This window comes from Salmo trutta, chromosome 14 (genome assembly GCF_901001165.1).
Source record: "Salmo trutta chromosome 14, fSalTru1.1, whole genome shotgun sequence".
NCBI lineage: Eukaryota > Metazoa > Chordata > Actinopteri > Salmoniformes > Salmonidae > Salmo > Salmo trutta.
The window spans coordinates 57,351,879-57,375,827 of NC_042970.1; the positions used below are offsets into that span (position 1 = coordinate 57,351,879).

Consider the following 23,949-nt stretch of genomic DNA (forward strand, 5'->3'; position numbering starts at 1 on the left):
CGTACACACTTTTTCAGTTCTGCCCACAAATTTTCTATGGGATCAAGGTCAGGGCTTTGTGATGGCCACTCCAATACCTTGACTATGTTGTCCTGAAGCCATTTTGCCACAACTTTGGAAGTAGATTTGGGGTTATTGTCCATTTGGAAGACCCATTTGTGATGAAGCTTTCAAATTACATTTATTTATATAGCCCTTCTTAGATCAGCTGATATCTCAAAGTACTGTACAGAAACCCAGCCTAAAACCCCAAACAGCAAGCAATGCAGGTGTAGAAGCACGGTGGCTAGGAAAAACTCCCTAGAAAGGCCAAAACCTCGGAAGAAACCTAGAGAGGAACCAGGCTATGAGGGGTGGCCAGTCCTCTTCTGGCTGTGCCGGGTGGAGATTATAACAGAACATGGCCAAGATGTTCAAATGTTCATAAATGACCAGCATGGTGAAATAATAATAATCACAGTAGTTGTCGAGGGTGCAAATGGTCAGCACCTCCGTGGTAAATGTCAGTTGGCTTTTCATAGCCAATCATTGAGAGTATCTCTACTGCTCCTGCTGTCTCTAGAGAGTTGAAAACAGCAGGTCTGGGACAGGTAGCACGTCCGGTGAACAGGTCAGGGTTCCATAGCCGCAGGCAGAACAGTTGAAATTGGAGCAGCAGTACAGCCAGGTGGACTGGGGACAGCAAGGAGTCATCATGCCAGGTAGTCCTGAGCATGGTCTTAGGGCTCAGGTCCTCCGAAAGAAAGAGAATTAGAGAGAGCATACTTAAATTCACACAGGACACCGGATAAGACAGGATAAATACTCCAGATATAACAGACTGTGTCAGGGGGCTAGGGTCAAACTACTGCAGCATAAATACTGGAGGCTGAGACAGGAGACACTGTGGCCCCATCCGATGATACCCCCGGACAGGGCCAAACAGGCAGGATATAACCCCACCCACTTTGCCAAAGCACAGCCCCCACACCACTAGAGGGATATCTTTAACTTCCTGATGATGTCTTGAGCTGTTGCTTCAGTATATCCACCAAATTTTCCTTCCTCATGATGCCATCTATTTTATGAAGTGCACCAGTCCCTTCTGAAGCAAAGCACCCCCACAACATGATGCTGCCACCCCCGTACTTCACGTTTGGGATGGTGTTCTTCAGCTTGCAAGCCTCCCCCTTTTCCCTCCAAACCTAACGATGGTCATTATGGCCAAACAGTTGTATTTTTGTTTCATCAGACCAGAGGACTTTTCTCCATGTGCAGTTGCAAACCGTAGTCTTGATTTTTTTATGGCGGTTTTGGAGCAGTGGCTTCTTCCTTGCTGAGCGGCCTTCCAGGTTATGTCGATATAGGACTCGTTTTACTGTGGATATAGATACTTTTGTATCTATTGCTTCCAAGGATGTACCAGACTTGTGGAGGTCTAAAAAATATTTTTTTCTGGGTTCTTGCCTGATTTCTCTTGATTTTCCCATGATGTCAAGCAAAGAGGCACGGAGTTTGAAGGTAGGCCTTGAAATACATCCACAGGTACACCTCCAATTAACTCAAATGATGTCAATTAGCCTATCAGAAGCTTCTAAAGCCATGACATAAGTTTCTGGAATTTTCCAAGCTGTTTGAAACCTCTTACATCTAGACGTTCCGCTAGCGGAACACCACTCCAATATCCAATGATAGGGCGTGGCGCGAAATACAAAGTCCTCGAAAATCCGAAAACAAGACTCTCCTTTATCTAACCACACTGTCCGATTTCAAAAAGGCTTTACAACGAAAGTATAACATGAGATTGTCAGGAGAGTACCCAGCCAGAAATAATCAGACACCCATTTTTCAAGCTAGCATATAATGTCACAAAAACCAAAACCACAGCTAAATGCAGCACTAACCTTTGATGATCTTCATCAGATGACACTCCTAGGACATTATGTTATACAGTACATGCATGTTTTGTTCAATCAAGTTCATATTTATATCAAAAAACAACTTTTTACATTAGCATGTGACGTTCAGAACTAGCATTCCCACCGAAAACTTCCGGTGAATTTACTAAATTACTCACGGTAAACGTTCACAAAAAACATAATTATTTTAAGAATTATAGATACAGAACTCCTTTATGCAATCGCTATGTCCGATTTTAAAATAGCTTTTCGGTGAAAGCACATTTTGCAATATTCTGAGTAGATAGCTCGCCATCACGGGCTAGCTGTTTTGACACCCACCAAGTTTAGCCCTCACCAAACTCAGATTTACTATAAGAAAAATTGGATTACCTTTGCTGTTCTTCGTCAGAATGCACTCCCAGGACTTCTACTTCAATAACAAATGTTGGTTTGGTTCCAAATAATCCATAGTTATATCCAAATAGCGCCGTTTTGTTGTGCGTTCAAGACACTATCCGAAGGGGGACGAAGGGTGACGCGCTGACGCGTTTCGTGACAAAAATTGTCAAAATATTCCATTACCTGTACTTCGAAGCATGTCAAACGCTGTTTAAAATCAATTTTTATGCGATTTTTCTCGAAAAAAAAGCGATAATATTCCGACCGGGAAACCCTGTTTTCGTTCAAAGACTGAAAAAATAAAAACATGGTGTCGGCTTGTGCATGCGCCCCCAGTCTCATTGTTCTCAGATCGACCACTATCCAAATGCCCTACTGTTTTTCAGCCATGGCCTGCAAAGTCATCATTCCCGGTTCTGCCGCCTTCTGAGAGCCTATGGGAGCCATAGGAAGTGTCACGTTACAGCAGAGATCCTCAGTTTTCAATAAAGAGAGTGTAGAAGGCCAAGAAATGGTCAGAGAGGGCACTTCCTGTAAGGAATCTTCTCAGGTTTTGGCCTGCCAAATGAGTTCTGTTATACTCACAGACACCATTCAAACAGTTTTAGAAACTTTGGAGTGTTTTCTATCCAAAGCTAATAATTGTATGCATATTCTAGTTTCTGGGCAGGAGTAATAATCAGATTAAATCGGGTACGTTTTTTTATCCGGCCGTGAAAATACTGCCCCCTATCCATAACAACTTAACAAGAAATTTGTGGAGTGGTTGAAAAACTATTTTTAATGGCTCCAACCTAAGTGTACAGTTGAAGTCGGAAGTTTACATAAACTTAGGTTGGAGTCATTAAAACTAACGAGCAAGGATGCCTACAAACCTAACTCGGTTACACCAGCTCTGTAAGGAGGAATGGACCAAAATTCACCCAACTTATTGTGGGAAGCTTGTGGAAGGCTACCCAAAACGTTTGACCCAAGGTAAACAATTTAAAGGCAATGCTATCAAATACTAATTGAGTATGTAAACTTCTGACCCACTGGGAATGTGATGAAAGAAATAAAAGCTGAAATAAATCACTCTCTACTATTATTCTCACATTTCACATTCTTAAAATAAAAGTGGTGATCCTAACTGAATTTTTACTAGGACTAAATGTCAGGAATTGTGAAAAACTGAGTTTAAATGCATTTGGATAAGGTGTATGTAAACTTCCGACTGCAACTGTATCTAGAAAGGTGTGCCTTTCCAAATCATGTCCAATCAATTGAATTTACCACAGAGGGACTCCAAGTAGTAGAAACATCAAGGATGATCAATTGAAACAGGATGTACCTGAGCTCATCATTTGAGTCGCATCACAAAGGGTCTGCAAATTGATGAGGGGAAACATTTATTTAATCCAATTTATTATATTTACATTTACGTCATTTAGCATTTATAAGGCTGTAATGTAACAAAATGTGTAAAAAGGGAACGAGTCTGAATAGTTTCTGAATGCACTGTAGGTTTATACAATTTATTGCATTAGACTTGTGCTGTATCCAGATTTACTTAATATCCCAGTGTGGTACAAGGTCATACTGAACACAAGGGGCGCTATTTTCATACCCCACTGAGCCTTTGTAATCCGACAGTTAGCAATGCTAACAAGTAATAGTAAAATCGCATCTAAATGCTAACATTTTATAAAGTCTCTGACCTAAAGTATTTGCAAGACAGACATCCCAACTCAGTTATACAAGTAACAAAAAAATTCTACACAGTTTGCTGCACGCACAAAACAAATATTAAACAGCAAGGCTTTTGATCCAGTAGGGAATTGTCTGCTGTTAACCTGTCTGGGAAGGTGGGACGCTTGCACCCTAGTCAACAGCCAGTGGAATCGCGTCGCGCGAAATACAAATACCTCTATATGCTACAACTTCAATTTCTCAAACATATGACTATTTTACACCATTTTATAGATACACCTCTCCTGAATCGAACCACGTTGTCCGATTTCAAAAAGGCTTTACAGCAATAGCAAAACATTAGATTGTTAGGAGAGTACGCTGCCAAAAAAAAATCACACTGCCATTTTCAAAGCAACTAGCATGCATCACAAATACCCAAAACACAGCTAAATGCAGCACTAACCTTTTGACAATCTTCATCAGATGACACTCCTAGGACATCATGTTACACAATACATGCATTTTTTGTTCGATAAAGTTCATATTTATATATAAAAACAGCATTTTACATCGGCGCGTGACGTTCAGAAAATATTTTCCCTCAAATGCTTTCGGTGAATCAGCGCTACAATTTACAAAATTACTATTCAAAAACATTGTTAAAATGTAATATTGTCATTCAAAGAATTATAGATTAACATCTCGTGAATGCAACCGCATTGCCAGATTTTAAAAATAACTTTACTGTGAAATCACACTTGCAATAAACGACGTGGTATGCTCAGAAAAATAGGCTAGGCGATACATGTTAGCGCCATCTTGGAACCATCTAAAATCAAATATACTATTGTAAATATTCCCTTTGATTATCTTCATCAGAAGGCACTTCCAGGTATCCCAGGTCCACAACACTGCCATATGAGTTCTGTTATACTCACAGACACCATTCAAACAGTTTTAGAAACTTTGGAGTGTTTTCTATCCAAAGCTACTAATTATATGCATATTCTAGTTACTGGGCAGGAGTAGTAACCAGATTAAATCGGGTACGTTTTTTATCCGGCCCTGCAAATACTGCCCCCTATCCCCAACAGGTTAATAAGCAAAGCTTGATTTTGGAAGAAGCTAACCACTTAGTGAGATGGCTAACTAGCTACTAAATTAGCAAACCAAATGCACAACTGCAGAGCATTTACAACGTTTTAGACAGTTAACTTAATATTTATACGATATCTAGCTTGCAAACATTTAGATGTGAATTCCATACAGTAACTAGATCACCTGGTGCGTGCTTAGCAACAGTGAGTGACTCAAGGCTCTGGTCTCTCATCGTTGTGATTGTAAACAAACACGTGACTTGGGACTACCAACAAGCTTCATAATGAAAGATTATGTGACGGCTGAAATGAGGGTTCGCAATCTTCATCTCCTAACGTATTACACAAGTTGACTGCAGGTAAACTAGCTACAAATATTTCAATTCATTAAAAAAAGTCAAAGAAATTGTTTTGACGGTAATGAAAAACCATCCTGTGGCTATTTCCAAACACCCCGCTGTTCAGTGTACCGTCCAAGCCTAAATTTCATTGAAATGTGTGGTACTATAATTATGAGCAAGATTTAGGCCTACGAGTAACATTTCTACATTCAAAATTTGCTTGTTAGACCTAGGGTCTACATAATGTCCTTGAGCCAAGGCTGATGTATGTGCTGAATGAAGCAATGTGTGGATGGCTGTGTAAGAGTGGTGATGAGTGGACAAACCGCCTAATACTTGCACATTTATTTTGAATTTCTCTGATGCATTGGGCTCTCATCGAATATATACAAACGTAAGCCGTTTTGTAAATCATGGTTTCTCTCCTGCTCTTTGTTTCTTGTGTGTTCATTGCTCTTTCCTCTAGTCTTACGGTGGTTGCCTTTTTTTACCTGCAGGTGTGTGTTGTTTCGCCTCAGCAGCATGGCTGTTGTCATCCGCTTGCAGGGTCTCCCGATAGTGGCGGGGACCATGGACATACGCCATTTCTTCTCTGGATTGACCATCCCGGATGGTGGGGTGCATATTGTAGGGGGTGAACATGGTGAGGCTTTTATTGTTTCCGCCACAGATGAAGATGCCAGGCTTGGCATGATGTGTACAGGGGGAGCAATCAAAGGTTCAAAAGTGTCACTTTTGCTGAGCAGCAAGACCGAGATGCAGAATATGATTGAGCTTAGCCGCAGGCGTTTTGAAACTGGCAATGTAGGGGGAGGAGCAGGAAATGGTAGCAGGCCAGGTCCCCCCGTCAACACATGTGGGAGGGGCAGTTTACCCAACACTTTACAAGGGTTCAGCAACACCAGACCAGCCACCGTCACCACAGCTGCCTCTGCACATGAAACCATAAGTAACAAAAATGTGTCCACGTTTGCCACCACTAGCATGGGAAACATGCCCCCCAGTTTCAGCAACAACTTCAGCAGCCCAAACCTCACCATGGAATCCAGTATGAGAACAGCCATGTCCTCCCTCAACTCTGTACCACCACCTATCCACCCTTTGACAACCATGCCATCCCTGCCACCCATGCCTTCCATACCCCCCATGCCACTTCCACCACCAGTGTCCTCTGTGCCTCCTGTTCCCACTGTGTCACCTTTAACCCAAGGCCCCCCTGTCCTTCCCATGAGTCTGTCCCACATGGGCTCAATGCCACCATTCAACCCAGGTGTCCCACCCCCTAGTGGACTGGCCCCAAATCACATGTTTGTTGACCATATGAACCCTCTGTTAAATCTCCAGGCACAGATGAAGGCAGCAATAGGTAATTCAGATGAGTTATATGTCCACCTTCAAGGCCTGCCCTTCTCAGCTAGTGAAATGGATATTAGGGAGTTTTTCTATGGGTTAGGGGTGGACTCCATCCGACTGGTCAGGGACAACTTTGGCTGGAGTTGCGGCAGGGCACTGGCCAAATTCTTTTCCCCTCAGGACACTTTTGACGCGCTCAAAAGAAGCAGCGGAATGTTAAGGCAGAGGTTCGTGGACATCTCTCCGGCCACAGAGAGCCAGTGGATAAGCGTCAGCAGTGATGGCAACGGGGTTAGAGGGCAAGCCCACTCAAAATCCAGTAATGTTCCCCAAGACCACCACCGCCGCAGCAACATGAGTTCAGCATCTCCTTCAACCAGAGATCATGCAAGGTCTCGCTCCCCTCACAACAAGGAGTTCTGTGTTTACCTAAAAGGCCTGCCCTATGAAGCAGTAAATAAACAGATCTGTGAGTTCTTCAAAAACCTGGACATTAAGGAAGACCGCATTTACATTGCTTATGGACCCACTGGCCGAGCTATAGGTGAGGGCTTTGTCCAGTTAAAAAATGAAATTGATTACAAGGTTGCCCTCAGCTGTCACATGCAGTATATGGGAAGCCGATTCATACAAGTTCACCCCATCAGTAAGAAAGCTATGTTTGAAAAGATTGATTCCATTCGTCAAAACTCTGAATCAGGCAAGAGCCCTAGAAACTGTGCACACATCTCAAATATTCCATATAATGTGTCAAAGAAAGATGTCCATCTGTTTCTGGAAGGCATTGCGGTATTTGAAGAAAGTCTTAAAGTTCTGGTTGACAGCAGTGGTAAAGGTCTAGGTCAGGCTGTTGTGCAGTTCAGGGTAGGGGAGGATGCGCTAAATGCTGAGAGACTACACAGGCAGAAGTTAAATGGCAGAAATGCCTTTGTGCATTTGGTCACCTTTGAGCAGATGAAAGAAATCGAGAGAAACCCACCACAGGTTAAGAGAGGCCAGAATTTGAAGGGAACTCTCAAGGCCAGGCACACGGCCATGCTCAGGCACAGAATCCTATTCAAGCCCAAGCTCACCCCTTTGCCGGTATAACAGGAGAAGAGTTGAACTTCATCAGAAACACTGTTGGCAATTTAGGCAATGGTCCTTTTCCTCAATTTACTGTCCCAGGTAATGGACTAGTGGGCCCTCCTCCACCCCCATTTGCAGCAAGTCTAGAGAATGTAGCCCTTAGCATTCCCCCACCCATGGTTGCCGGACACTTGCCTGGAGCAGTTCTGGCACCCCCAAGCTTCCGACCAGGTAGCAACAATGGCCCACCTGGCTTTGGACCAGAGGGCTTGAGGGGCAGGCCACCTTTTGACAACGGCTCTCGAAAGAGCGGAGGCCATAACAACCGAGGAAGTGGCCAAGGGCGTTCAGAAGTGCGCCCTCAGTCAACCAGAGGCCCTGGTAACCATCGTGGACCAACCATTGTAAAGATCCAAAACATGCCTTTCACCGTAACAGTCGATGAGATCTTAGATTTCTTTTATGGGTATCAAGTGCTGCCTGGTTCAGTCTGTCAGCAGTTCAGTGAAAAGGGCCTGTCCACTGGTGAGGCAATGGTTGCCTTTGAGTCACACGAGGAGGCATCATCTGCTGTCATGGATTTAAATGATAGGCCTATTGGGGCTAGGAAAGTGAAAATAACCCTAGGATAAGACTCCAATGTTCCCCTCTACCAATAATGATTAAGTGACACATCCGTTTCATTAATGCAAAAGTAAGAACTTGCATTTAGGATTTAGCATTTAAGCTCCCAACTATCTTTAGCTCCTTTACCAAAGATATCAAGTTGTTAGTAGCGTAAGAATAAAATGGAACGCTGCTATATTGATTTGATGTATAATATGATAACTAAAGTGGAATGTTTGGATTTTCCAAATGGCAAAAAGCCAACTGTTGCCATGTTGATGTAGCTTGAGTCCAAACATATTTAGAGTAAGAGCCTTGAACGATATGGTTGGATTAAGAGGATAGTCTTATTGCTGTGCTGAGATGTCACTTTCACTTGGAAGCATGTATTATTTTCAAATGCCCTGACACGTTTTGTGTTCTTGTATTTCTTCCATAGATTTAACATTCTCTTTGTAATGATTTTCTAAAGGGGGTACTTGCCAAATGCTGCAATGCATGGTGTTAGTACAGAGAACATTCATTGTGTCATGGTTAAAGCATTTGCTTATTTGCTCTATGCTGTTTTTCACTGTTAGTAAATGCAAATGTCAATGTTGTTGCTAGCTATGTTGTATGATAAATTGTACTGCTTCTTTCTGAGAAAAAGATGTTGAACATTGCATTTGGTTTAATGGTCTGCAGAGCTCTTTAGAAACTTTTTGTATCTGCCAACCCTCTCCCTGCGATACGCTCTTTTTGAATATGAGCTGTTTTGCAAAGATGTAAATACTATATGGAATGTTTAAGTTTTGTAGTGTTGTCTAACAAGAGACACTTAAGTTTTATATTTTTGGGGACGTTCCAGCTTATTTCACAAGTGTGTATATACTGTTTAGCGTACACTTTTGTCAATAAAATGACATTCCTGACAGATTTACAAGCCATTCTATTTTTCTCATTATTTTTCACTTGCTTGCTGATTTTCTATATGAACAATAAAATGGTTTTGGGAAGGCACCCAGATTTTACCAAACGTTCCAGGTATGAAATCATTTTTAAGGCCCAATGTAGCCGTTTTCAAATCATTTCTGAGAAACAATTAAGTACCTTACTGTGATTGTTTTCAATTGAAATGGTGAAAAATAGCTGCAAAGAGTAACTTCTCTGTCTGGGGGGGGGGGGGGGGGGGGGGCCGCAAAACGGCAGGCCAAAACCCCATCCCAAAACCCCATCCCACCAAAACAGGTTGGAATTTCTGGCAGCCTTTTCAAACCGCTCTTACGGGGAAAAGGGCATTATCATTTTCAGGGAAATTTGATAGGGTTTGCCAAGAAACCCATACAGTAGGCTGGTTTTCCAGACCCAGATTTAGCCTAGTCCTGGACTAAAATGCCCTTTCAATGGCAATTCTCTGTTAAGAATTATTTTTAGAACAGGACCAGGCTTAATCTGTGTCTAGGAAACCAGCCTTTAAAGCACCTCAAACGCCAGTCCTTGAGGGCCAAGTTCTGTGGGTTTTCACTCCTCCCTTGTACTTGATTGATCAATTAAGGTAATTGATTAGCTAAAACTCCCCCTTACCTGGTTGTCTAGATCTTAATTGCAAACAAATTGAAAGGAAAAGACAAAACCAAGCAGACACATGGCCCTCCGGGAACTGAGTTGTTAAAAGGCAGGGGTGTACCTCTCTTGGGTAGGGAGCAGTATTTTCACGGCCGGATGAAAAACGTACCCAAATTAAACGGCCTACTACTCTCGGGCCCAGGAACTAGAATATGCATATTATTAGTAGATTTGGATAGAAAACACTCTGAAATGTCTAAAACTGTTTGAATGATGTCTGTGAGTATAACAGAACTCATATGGCAGGCAAAAACATGAGAAAATCTAACCAGGAAGTGGGAAATCTGGTTCTTGTAGTCTTTTCAAGTCATTGCCAATCTAACGCACAGTGACTTAGGGTTCATTTTGCACTTCCTAAGGCTTTCACTAGATGTCAACAGTCTTTAGAAAGTTTTTGAGGCGTCTATGGTGAACAGAGAGCGAACAAAGGAAGTTGGAAGTTGTTGACTCAGGAAAGCACATGAGTTCATTGGCGCGCATTCACGTGAGAGGTAGCTGTGTTCCAAAATGTTTTTCAAGACATTGGAATCGTCCGGTTGGAATATTATTGATGTTCTAAGTTAAAAAGGCCCTAAAGATTGATGCTATACAACGTTTGACATGTTTGAATTAACGTAAATAGAACTTTTACTCAATGTTTTTGTATTTTGTTCAGTAGTCCACTGTTGATATGGTCTCACATTTTTTATTTCAGCAGTTTACAGATGGAGCACTGTATGTAATTATGTTCATACATTTTGTGTGTGTGTGTGTGTGTGTGTGTGTGTGTGTGTGTTAAGAGAGTACACATTTATTCCACTGTCACAAGGCCCACTTTCAATTCCACTATAGATGCTAGTGGCAAACATGCCTACTAGAAGGCTAAGATAACATCTGTTTCTTGTGTCTTACAAGCTTGCCTAGCGCTAAACCTAAATGTACCTTGTTTTTATCATGCAGTTTAATGGAACATTTTTGACTGATTCATATGAGTTCTCTGAACATTAATTTTATTTTGAAGTGGTGTAAAACGTATACAGCCTTTTTTTATATAGGCTACTCATCAATTAAGTTGTTTATTTCATAATGTTTTAAAGCAGGGGTCACCAACCTTTTTGAAACAGAGCTACTTCATGGGTACTGAGTCATACGAAGGGCTACCAGTTTGATACGCTCTTCTGAAATAACAAATTTGCTCAGTTTGCCTTTAGTTATACGTTATTAATAATGATTAATGATACTCATCTATGTGAAGACACTGATCACGTTAATAATTTCTCACAATAATTATCAACAATGACAATAAGGTGGGAAACAGATATCAATATTCAGCACTTTAATCTCAGTAATTGTTACATTTTCAGATGATCACTTGCATCACTACATTTCATAGGAAAAATGTCCCATTTTCACTAGCCACTGACAAAACCTTTTAACAAATCATGAGCTATGTTGCACTGTTTCAAAAAGTTATCAATTATGTAATGTTAGAAAAATCAACTTATTTTTAAATAAATCTTGTCACATTTTGAACTAATGACCAAATCTGCTGCATTTTTTAACACACTTTTAAATTGAACACAATTCTTCAATATTTTAATTCAACTTCGCCATGGCACTGCCATGTTGCCACTGACAACATCTGGTATCTGTTTCTTCGTTAGTGGGAAGACTGGCATTGCATGCTGTTCACCAGTGCATTGTAATCTGGTGTGTAACTTGACACTGCAATTGTGAGTGAGTCTTTCAGATGTGCATCAGTGAGGCATGTTCTGTGTTTGTTCTTGATGAAGTTCATGTCCGAAAACGCTGATTCACAGAGATAGGTTGAACCAAACAGGCTAGAAACCACTGTACTTCCCTGTGTCAACAAGGCACCAAAAGTTTGGTGCAGCCTGGTAGGCTTTGAGGTAGGTGGAGGTCATTTTGCAATGTTATGATTTCAATCTCCACCTGTCCAGCATCCAAGTTGAACGTTGCACTTAGTTGCTCAGCAAAGAATGTTGTGTCCACATTCATGAAAGGATTGGAAATGAACGACACACATGGCTCAAGCTGATGAAGGTTACAAAACCTATTCTCAAACTCTTGCCCAAGTCTGTTTATGACTTCACAGTACTTTTCAGAAGCATTGTCTTTCAGCACCGACTGCACAGAGGGAAAGTGCAGCACCTTTTTTTTCTGTAAATCCACAGAGAAAATGTTCATCTTGGCTTTAAATGCATTTAAAGCACTTATCAGATCAACAACAGTCTTACCTTTGCCTTGCAGCTTGCAGTTCAAGTCGTTTAGTTTCCCAGTAATGTCCGTCAAAAATGCAAGGTCAAGTGTCCACTCTGTGTCCTCTAGCAGTGAGACGTCTTCGCCTATGGACTGCTTGAACTCTTTGATTTCACCCAAAAGTGACAAAAAACGAAGTAAAACTCGTCCTCTGCTGAGCCATCGGATTTCTGTGTGTAGCAGCAGGTCGCCGAGCAGTGAGCGATGAAACCTGTATGTCGGCCGATCATAGCAGGAGCCCCGTCTGTAGTCACCGCTACCAGCTTTTCCAATGGTACCTTTTTCTGCATGAAAAACTCCTTCACCGTGTTATAAATGTCAACTCTTCTCGTAGTTGTCTTTAAGGGCAGTAGTGCCAGGAGTTCTTGTCTTGTGGAGAAATCTTAAAACACCATCCGGATAAAAACTAACAGCTGCGCTATACTGCCGCTGTCCACGGACTCGTCGCACTGGATTCTAAACCAGCTGCACTTCGCCAGAAACTGCATTCAGCTACCATCTTCGCAGCGCCCGCTAGCTTACTCTCCACGAGCACTGGTTTTTTCGAGCGCACAATACTGACCTTTGAACTAGAGAAGTTTAGGTAAACTCTGACCTAATCTAAACTCATGTATAATGAAAATATTTTAAAGATATTGTCATTTTTAAATATGTATAAATGCAAATGTGATTAAAAAGAATGGCAACAGAATACAATTAAATTTCAGACGCGGCTCACTAGTGAGTTGTGCTATTTTTAGACCAGGCCTGCAGGCGACTCATGTGGTCCCTGGGGGCGACCTGGTGCCCGTGGGCACCGTGTTGGTGACCCCTGTTTTAAAGAGTAAAATGCTGGGTGTTCTTTGATATTTGGGATATCTGCATTTCTCACTTTGTCCTAATGAGCCCACAGATTGAGAAAGGCCTAGTATACGGCACTGGGGTGAAATGGTAGGTTGTTTTGTGGACATACATGACAACCTAGGGCTTGCTTTGAACATGCTGATGAACTTAAAGCATATTTAGAAACTGATATGGCCTGGAAGATGCCTTTTTCACTGTTAGAGCCCATGGAAAAAGCTGCTGAGTTGCAATGCAAAGCAAGTTCGGACTTACCTGTCATTCAGTATTCATACATGCCTATTTTGGTTTGCTTCCTTTTAAAAGTCACTGAGTGTGCTTCTGGATTTTACTTTATATTATGCATTACACTACTTTTTGGGTACCAAACTGTCAGGTATAAGGCAATGAGAGCCACTTGCAGAGCCAATTGGTTTACTGTTGGATTATATTTATGAATTGTGCGAGGTGACATGGTGTATAATAGATTAAGTATTTGTGGAATTATGCTTCCAATATCTAGGCAAAGTTTTGCTGGACATGATTTATTATGGTTGGACTTCACGATATTCCTTCTTTTCCCATCTGATCTCACACTTTTGAAATCAAGCCGTTAACCGGATTGTAATCTAAAGCAGTAGGCTATATCAGAAATTGCCATATAGCTGGTCTTTGTTGATATAATAGAGGACCACACAATCCCAAATCCGGAGTGAATCTGACATGGGACGCAAGCACAGCCTTGTGCAGAATAAGCCACAGTTTCATCACTTCCAATTGACACTGGATTTCAAATGGGGACAACATTGTGATGGATATTTTTGTTCAGTAAAAAGTGTTTCTGATTGATTTGCCTAATTTGTGTCATTCCCAATTAGTCTCAATCAACTCTACAAATGGCTATATTGAGTGCAGTTGATAGGCCAACAACATGTGCTGAACTTCAGAGTGAGCTGAAGTGTCTGTTCTACAGGATTGTATTATCATTTGAGCTGAATAGGCGTTCTGTCCAAGGATATGGGTAGAAATGCATGTATAGCTATAAAATGTATAGGTGTGGAGAAATGGATAGCCAGAATTTGAGAACAAAAATTGCAGCTCAAAGTGAAAATATTAGATAGCCTACATAGGAAATAGAGCCTTGGTATTTGCTGTATACAGAAAGGGTTGTGTGCCCTTTGTGTGTGGTAGCCTAATATACAAATAACTTCAGTTAGTGATGTTAATGTTACTTAATTGTTTACATTTAGATGAGTAGTAGTGCAGAAATAAGTTGCACACCTTTTAAACCAGTACAAAGCATAAGTGGATTATAAAAAGAAAACTGATTTGAATGAAAACATGTATATTTTGGCGTTGAATTTTACTGCAGACGTCCATATTTTAAATTAGGTGCTTGGCAAAAATGCACCAGTTTCACAAGCTCTGCTCTCTGTAAGAATATTTTTGATCAGGACATAGAAACCTATTAATTTGCAAATTCGCAAGGCACGAGAGATCTGGGCTACGTTTCAAACTAATAAAAGATACACCTTCGTCAATTTACCATCGCCTTATGCCCTTAGGGGAATTGCCGCCCCCAATCTTGTCGTTGGTTCAAATGAAGACGCAAGGGCAGTTAGCAACGTAAGCCCCTCAGCCCTCGTTTTTAATGGCGTTTGCGAATGTACAATTATGTTCACGTCGGGCCTGAAACGCCCCATAATTCAATTCGCGATGATTGTACATCTGCTAAGAAAAGTCTGCCAAAACTTAAAACCTCAACATCAATATGGAGATGTCAACATACAAGTGTAAGTAAGTTATAAATTAAATTCACAAACACGTCTAGTAAAAGTAATGATGTTTTTGTTTTTGGAAATTGTAGAAATAAAACATTTTCCTTCTTCAGAAGTTCCAGCTAGGCAGGCTAACGTTAGTTAGCTAATTAATTAGCTATTATACAGTAGGCGTTAATAATGACATGCAATCATAATTGTCTACTTACATAGTTAATGTAAGTAGACATGCAATCATAATTGACTAGCGCATATAAACCACCAACAAGCTTCCGGTGGATGAAAACACAGTCATCGCGGGATGAACGTGTGACGAATTTCCGGGCAAGGGCGGTCCGTTTAAAAATCGTTATTTCCTTCTTCTCCCCGCAAGTGTATACTCGTCAGACGTCATGAAACGTTATCAGAAGTGGTTAATGGCTGTTTATTGAACGGAGTTTATACGTTAACATTGTACATCGGATGGATAGGCTAATCGTAAATGGCTACATATTGTTTATCTCTAGAAAAAAAATCATTCACCCTGTCGCACTGGGTGCAGTTTCAACAAGGGATATGCAGTCGTCACTAATTACCACAGCCACAAATGGCTAAACCCCGCCTATTTCTACCATTTCTAAACCTAACCCTAAACTTAACCCTAGGCACACTGTAACATTATGGTTAACAACAGGTTAAGATTAAGACCAAAAAGCACATTTTGGTTTTCATGAACTTTTACTATACAGGCAATTTGTGGCTGTGGTAACTAGTGACAACCGGGAAATGTGTGTAGTCACTTCCTGCACGGTCAGTACTATCCGGTATTCTTAGGACGTCCCCTACCTAACCTTAACCCTTACCTTAACCACAAATATACAAATATTTGCCTTATCCATGTTAAACTTCAACGATTTGCATGGGGCAGGGACGTCCCAAGGATTCCGGATAGCACGGACTCTTCCCCCTGCTCTGCGGGCACCGGGTGAGTGACATTGCCTCTTGTCCAATAGGAACGTTTTTTATGGTGGCTGATCATCCAATGTTGAGCTCACTTGATCATCTGCCACACCTTTTTTAGGAAATATTTCCTCGACTCCATATTTATTTCGTGTTACGGCATGGTGCTGTTCAGTTGTAAGACAAGTACAACTGTTTCATAAGAGACCTGATATTCCGTTTCGTGCGACAAGGTAATATTTGTAGGCTACTTAATTTTATAAGGTAAGCCTCTGTTAGTTTAGAGATCGAGGCAAATCCGTGTATTGTTATTTTATGGGCCTTGGGGTTCTTGTCAGTCGTCTCGGTTTTTTTTTTCTTTAATAATGTTTGAGTTAACTTCATAGAAAGTTCTCTCTCCATGTCGAGTCTCTACTATAAAATAAGCGTCTGGTAGTTTTCAGGGTGTCTGATTCACAGCTGAACTTTTGCTGTTAACTAGGAAGTATGTAGTTTATTGTAAATATACAGTACCAGTGTGTTGTGAACAACATTAGCGTGAGCCAGGGTTTTTAGCAGGACTACTCACAACCTGCCCAAAAGGCCTGACAACTAGGCCAACATTTTTTTTCACAGTAAGAGAGTTGACATATTTATACAATAAACCCTTTTTTCCCCCACCATAACGTTTGAGGCAATTAAGAAGAAATATCATAGTAATTTGTAACAACGTTAGATGCAAATTCGGTTTAACTCTAAATAATAATTTTTGCGAGCTATAAAGGAATTTGAATATGTCACAAAAGATAATTCGCTAGTATTAAACTCCCAGGATAAATCCACATCCATTGATGGAAAATTAAGTCGTTTGACTTGTGATTACGCAAAAAGGCACAAATGGGTGTGGTATGTTGCCAATGCACCACAGCTAACGCTTCGAGAACACCGATAATATGGTTGCGCAAAATAGTGTGCAGCATCATCTGGATATGTATGTATGTATGTATGTATGTATGTATGTATGTATGTATGTATGCAACAAAAGTAAAACATTCACCTTCTGTTACCGTTTCTGTCAAGCCGTGCGCATACAGTTTGACGCATACGTTCGATAACAATGCAACACACCGAACGCCCTGCAACTGCCTCTGCAACCTCATAACGAAGCAAAAACTGTTTTTTAGAAATTTTAGCAAAAGTATAATACATAAAATACTTATCACATATACATAAGTATTCAGATCCTTAACTCTGTACTTTGTTGAAGCACCTTTGGTAGCGATTACAGCCTCGAGTCTTCTTGGGTATGACGCTACCCAAGAAGGTAGCGGTCGGGTTCAAGTCCGGGCTCTGGCTGGGCCACCCAAGGATATTCGGAGCATTGTCCCAAAGCCACTCCTGCTTTGTCTTGGCTGTGTGCTTAGGGTCGTTGTCCTGTTGGAAGGTGAGCCTTTAACCCAGTCTGAGGTCCTGAGCGCTCTGGATCAGGTTTTCATCAAGACTCTCGGTACTTTGCTCCGTTCATCTTTCCCTCAATCCTGACTAGTCTCCCAGTCCCTGTTACTGAAAAACATCCCCACAGTATGATGCTGCCACCACGCTTCACCATAAGGATGGTGCCAGGTTTCCTCCAGACTTGACGCTTGGCATTTAGGCCAAAGAGTTCAATCTTGGTTTCATCAGACCAGAGAATCTTGTTTCCCATGGTCTGAGTCCTTTAGGTGCCTTTTGGAAAACTCCAAGCGGGTTGGCATTTACTAAGGAGTGGTTTCCGTCTGGCCATTCTACCACAAAGGTCTGATTGGTGGAGTGCTGCAGAGATGGTTGTTTTTCTGGAAGGTTCTCCCATCTTCACAGAGGAACTCTGGAGATCTGTCAGAGTGACCATCGGGTTCTTGGTCACCTCCCTGACCAAGGCCTTCTCCCCCGATTTGCGCAGTTTGGCCGGATGGCCAGCTGTCGGAAGAGTCTTGGTTGCTCCAAACTTCTTCCATTTAAGAACGATGGAGGCCACTGCTCTGACATGCACTGTCAACTGTGGGACCTTAAAGTTGAAGTCGGAAGTTCACATGCACCTCAGCCAAATACATTTAAACTCAGTTTCACAATTCCTGACATTAAATCCTAGTAAAAATGCCCTATCTTAGGTCAGTTAGGATCAGCACTTTATTTTAAGAATGTGAAATGTCAGAATAATAGTAGAGTGATTTTATTTCAGCTTTAATTTCTTTCTTCACATTCCCAGTGTCTCAGAAGTTTGCATACACAATTAGTATTTGGCAGTATTGCCTTTAATTGTTTAACTTCGGTCAAAAGTTTCAGGTAGCCTTCCACAAGCTTCCCACAATAAGTTGGGTGAATTTTGGCCCATTCCTCCTGACAGACTTGGTGTAACTGAGTCAGGTTTTTAGGCCTCCTTGCTCGCACACACTTTTTCAGTTCTGCCCACAAATGTTCTATGGGATTGAGGTCAGAGCTTTGTGATGGCCACTCTAATACCTTGGCTTTGTTGTCCTTAAGCCATTTTGCCACAACTTTGGAAGTATGCTTGGGGTCATTGTCCAAATCAAATTCATTTATATAGCCCTTCTGAGATCAGCTGATATCTCAAAGTACTGTACAGAAACCCAGCCTAAAACCCCAAACAGCAAGCAATGCTGGTGTAGAAGCACGGTGACTAGGAAAAACTCCCTAGAAAGGCCAAAACCTAGGAAGAAATCTAGAGAGGAACCAGGCTATGAGGGGTGGCCAGTCCTCTTCTGGCTGTGCCGGGTGGAGATTATAACTGAACATGGCAAAGATGTTCAAATGTTCATAAATGACCAGCATGGTCAAATAATAATCACAGTAGTTGTCGAGGGTGCAACAGGGCAGCACCTCCGGGGTAAATGTCAGTTGGCTTTTCATAGCCGATCATTGAGAGTATCTCTACTGCTGTCTCTAGAGAGTTGAAAACAGCAGGTCTGGGACAGGTAGCACGTCCGGTGAACAGGTCAGGGTTCCATAGCCGCAGGCAGAACAGTTGAAACTGGAGCTGCAGCACAGCCAGGTGGACTGGGGACAGCAATGAGTCATCATGCCAGGTAGTCCTGAGGCATGGTCCTAGGGCTCAGGCTCTCCTCCTCCGAAATAAAGAGAATTACAGAGAGCATTCTTAAATTCACACAGGACACCGGATAAGACAGGAGAAATACTCCAGATATTACAGACTGTGTCAAGGGGCTAGGGTCAAACTATTGCAGCATAAATACTGGAGGCTGAGAACGGAGGGGTCAGGAGACACTGTGGCCCCATCCGATGATAGCCCCAGACAGGGCCAAACAGGCAGGATATAACCCCACCCACTTTGCCAAAGCACAGCCCCCACACCACTAGAGGGATATCTTTAGCTTCCTGATGATGTCTTAAACGGTTGCTTCAATATAGCCATCTATTTTGTGAAGTGCACCAGTCCCTTCTGAAGCAAAGCACCCCCACAACATGATGCTGCCACCCCCATACTTCACGTTTGGGATGGTGTTCTTCGGCTTGCAAGCGTCCCCCTTTTCCCTCCAAACATAACGATGGTCATTATGGCCAAACAGTTCTATTTTTGTTTCATCAGACCAGAGGACTTTTCTCCATGTGCGGTAGTCTGGATTTTTTATGGCGGTTTTGGAGCAGTGGCTTCTTCCTTGCTGAGCGGCCTTTCAGGTTATGTCGATATAAGAGTCGTTTTACTGAGGATATAGATACTTTTGTACCCGTTTCCACCAGCATCTTCACAAGGTCCTTTGGTGCGAAAAGTGTAAATCAATCCCAGAACAACAGCGAAGTACGTTAGTCTGTAGGAGACAGAAAGTGTCTCCTTCCTGAGCGGTATGACGTCTGCGTGGTCCCATGGTGTTTATACTTGCGTACTATTGTTTGTACAGATGAACGTGGTACCTTCAGGCATTTGGAAATTACTCCCAAGGATGTACCAGACTTGTGGAGGTCTAGATTTTTTGTTTTCTGAAGTTATGGCTGATTTCTTTTGATTTTCCCATGATGTCAAGCAAAGAGGCACGGAGTTTGAAGGTGGGCCTTGAAATACATTCACAGGTACACCGCCAATTAACTCAAATGATGTCAATTAGCCTAGCTTCTAAAGCCAAGGGTCAGAAGTTTACATACACTGCGTGCACAATTATTAGGCAAACTTGTATTCTTCGGCATTCAGTATATTGTTGATCAAACACAATGCTCTCAGTCAATCCAAAATGTTATTGAACCTCAAACTGAATGTTTAACAAAGGAAAAGTGAGTTTTGTCTTTCTCAGGGAAATATATGCGTGCACAATTATTAGGCAACTAAATTACAAAAATAATTTCTCTCAACTCACTTGTTTGTTCTCAATTTTTTGAGTAAGTGTAACAGATAAGTAACACAAAATGACAATTCTATAACATTTTTGGCCTTTCAAAAATATTCAGTTACCAATATAGCCACCCTTATTTTCAAGAACTGCTATGAGCCTTCCATCCATGGAGTGTCAGTTTCTTGATCTGTTCACGATCAATTTTCACTGAAGCAGCAACCACAGCCTCCCAAATGCTGTTCAAAAAGATCTGTTGTCTTCCATCACTGTAAATCTCACGTTTGAGAAGGGCCCACAAGTTCTCAATAGGATTTAAGTCAGGTGAGAAAGGGGGCCAGGTCATTATTCTGGCATCTTTGAGGCCCTTGCTGGCTAGCCAAGCAGTGGAGTACTTGGATGCATGTCATGGAGCATTGTCCTGCATAAAGATCATGGCCTTCTAGAATGCTGAGGACTTCTTCCTGTACCACTGTTTGACGAAAGAATCTTCCAGAAACTGGCAGTAGGTTTGGGAGTTGAGTTTCAGTCCATCTTCAACCCGAAAAGGTCCAACTACCTCATCCTCAATGATAGCAGCCCATACCAGTACCCCTCCTTCACCTTGCTGTCACCTGACTCAAAGTGGTGCCCTGTGTCCATTACTGATCCAGCCACGGGCCCATCCATTTGGTCCATCAAGAGTCACTTTCATTTCATCTGTCCATAAAACCTTTGAAAAATCTGTCTTTAGGTATTTCTTTGCCCAATCTTGACGCTTCAACTTGTGAATCTTATTCAGTGGTGGTCTTGTTTCAGTCTTCTTGGCCATGTCTCTGAGCACTTGACACCTTGTACTTCTGAACACCCCAGGTAGGTTGCAGTTCTGGAATACGGTGACACTGGAGGATAATGGGTTCCTGGTAGTTTGACGTTTAATTCTTCTCAAGTCTTTTGCAGTTAATTTGCGCCTTTTCTTCCCCATGCGTTTTTTGCGCCCCAGTTGACTATTCGCAACAAAACGTTTGAATGTCCGGGCGTCACGCCTCAATAGTTTAGCTATTTAAAGAGTGTCGCATCCGTCTGAAAGGCATTTTACATTTTTTGGCTTTTCAGTGTCAGTTAAATTTATTTTTTGGCCCATTTTACCTGAGGTAATGAGGCTGCCTAATAATTATACACACCTTGATATAAGGTGTTATTCACTTTCGCCACACCCTCCCTTGTTACAAAAATACATATCACCTGAAAATGATTAAATCCAATAAGCATTCAAGTTTATATGGTTTGGAGTTCGAAAATGTGAATAGAAACAATAAGATCAGAATACTCACTTGCCTACTAATTGTGCACGCAGTGTACACTAAGTTGACTGTGCCTTTAAACAGCTTGGAGAATTCCAGAAAATTATGTCATGGCTTTAGAAGCTTCTGATAGGCTAATTGACATCATTTGAGTTAATTGGAGGTGTACCTGTGGATGTGTACCTGTGGATGTATTTCAAGGCCCACCTTCAAACTCCGTGCCTCTTTGCTTGACATCATGGGAAAATCAAAAGAAATCAGGCAAGACCTCAGAAGAAAAACATTTTTTTAGACCTCCACAAATCTGGTACATCCTTGGGAGCAATTTCCAAATGGCTGAAGGTACCACGTTCATCTGTACAAACAATAGTACGCAAGTATAGACACCATGGGACCACGCAGCAGTCATACCGCTCAGGAAGGAGACGCGTTCTGTCTTAGAGATGAACCTACTTTGGTGGGAAAAGTGTAAATCAATCCCAGAACAACAGCAAAGGACCTTGTGAAGTTGCTGGAGGAAATAGGTACAAAAGTATCTATATCCACAGTAAAACGAGTCCTATATCGACATTACCTGAAATGCCACTCAGCAAGGAAGAAGCCACTGCTCCAAAACCGCCATAAAAATGCCAGACTACGGTTTGCAACTGCACATGGGGACAAAGATTGTACATTTTGGAGAAATGTCCTCTGGTCTGATGAAACAAAAATAGAACTGTTTGGCCATAATGACCATCGTTATGTTTGGAGGGAAAAGGGGGAGGCTTGCAAGCCGAAGAACACCATCCCAACTGTGAAGCACGGGGGTGGCAGCATCATGTTGTGGGGGTGTTTGCTGCAGGAGCAACTGGTGCACTTCACAAAATAGATGGCATCATGAGGAAGGAGAATTATGTGGATATATTTTAGCAACATCTCAAGACATCAGTCAGGAAGTTAAAGCTTCATCACAAATGGGTCTTCCAAATGGACAATTACCCCAAACCTACTTCCAAAGTTGTGGCAAAATGGCTTCAGGACAACATAGTCAAGGTATTGGAGTGGCCATCACAAAGCCCTGACCTTGATCCCATAGAAAATTTGTGGGCAGAACTGAAAAAGTGTGTACGAGCAAGGATGCCTACAAACCTAACTCAGTTACACCAGCTCTGTAAGGAGGAATGGACCAAAATTCACCCAACTTATTGTGGGAAGCTTGTGGAAGGCTACCCAAAACGTTTGACCCAAGGTAAACATTTTAAAGGCAATGCTATCAAATACTAATTGAGTATGTAAACTTCTGACCCACTGGGAATGTGATGAGAAATACATAATTCTCTCTACTATCTGACATTTCACATTCTTAAAATAAAGTGGTGATCCTAACTGACCCAAGACAGGGAATGTTTACTAGGATTAAATGTCAGGAATTGTGAAAAACTGAGTTTAAAATGCATTTGGATAAGGTGTATGTAAACTTCCGACTGCAACTGTATCTAGAAAGGTGTGCCTTTCCAAATCATGTCCAATCAATTGAATTTACCACAGGTGGACTCCAAGTAGTAGAAACATCAAGGATGATCAATTGAAACAGGATGTACCTGAGCTCATCATTTGAGTCGCATCACAAAGGGTCTGCAAATTGATGAGGGGAAACATTTATTTAATCCAATTTATTATATTTACATTTACGTCATTTATCATTTATAAGGCTGTAATGTAACAATGTGTAAAAAGGGAACGAGTCTGAATAGTTTCTGAATGCACTGTAGGTTTATACAATTTATTGCATTAGGCTTGGGCTGTATCCAGATTTACTTAATATCCCAGTGTGGTACAAGGTCATACTTAACACAAGGGGCGCTATTTTCATACCCCACTGAGCCTTTGTAATCCGACAGTTAGCAATGCTAACAAGTAATAGTAAAATCGCATCTAAATGCTAACATTTTATAAAGTCTCTGACCTAAAGTATTTGCAAGACAAAACATCCCAACTCAGTTATTCAAGTAACAAAAAAATGCTACAGAGTTTGCTGCACACACAAAACAAATATTAGACAGCAAGGCTTTTGATCCAGTAGGGAATTGTCTGCTGTTAACAAGCAAAGCTTGATTTTGGAAGAAGCTAACCACTTAGTGAGATGGCTAACTAGCTACTAAATTAGCAAACCAAATGCACAACTGCAGAGCATTTACAACATTTTAGACAGTTAACTTAATATTTATACGATATCTAGCTCTCAAACATTTAGATGTGAATTCCATACAGTAACTAGATCACCTGGTGCGTGCTTAGCAACAGTGAGTGACTCAAGGCTCTGGTCTCTCATCGTTGTGCTTGTAAACAAACACGTGACTTGGGACTACCAACAAGCTTCATAATAAAAGATTATGTGAAGGGTGAAATGAGGGTTCGCAATCTTCATCTCCTAACGTATTACACAAGTTGACTGCAGGTAAACTAGCTACAAATATAACAATTCATTAAAAAAAGTAAAAGAAATTGTTTTGACGGTAATGAAAAACCATCCTGTGGCTATTTCCAAACACCCCG

At 41.6% G+C, this 23,949-nt stretch overlaps 2 protein-coding genes across 4 annotated transcripts in view; both read left to right on the forward strand.

Moving 5' to 3' along the window:
* Nucleotides 1-9,337, forward strand: part of LOC115208430 (RNA-binding protein 12-like) — a 28,501-nt gene extending 19,164 nt beyond the window's left edge. Inside the window, 2 exon segments of the mRNA XM_029776489.1 lie at nucleotides 5,886-7,741; nucleotides 7,744-9,337. Of these exon segments, the coding sequence (XP_029632349.1) occupies nucleotides 5,911-7,741; nucleotides 7,744-8,441 (2,529 nt within the window). The 5' untranslated portion in view covers nucleotides 5,886-5,910 and the 3' untranslated portion in view covers nucleotides 8,442-9,337.
* LOC115208429 (RNA-binding protein 12) overlaps nucleotides 1-23,949 on the forward strand; it is a 47,732-nt gene that overhangs the window by 19,154 nt on the left and 4,629 nt on the right. The window contains exon 1 of one of the 3 annotated variants that reach the window (XM_029776486.1): nucleotides 14,785-14,891. The exons of 1 other annotated variant lie outside the window; for it this stretch is intronic. In XM_029776486.1, the coding sequence (XP_029632346.1) occupies nucleotides 14,815-14,891 (77 nt within the window). In that variant the 5' untranslated portion in view covers nucleotides 14,785-14,814. Of the gene's footprint in view, nucleotides 1-14,784; nucleotides 14,892-15,930; nucleotides 16,049-23,949 lie in introns of those variants that run through there. One more of the 3 variants, XM_029776487.1, reaches the window with a different exon arrangement.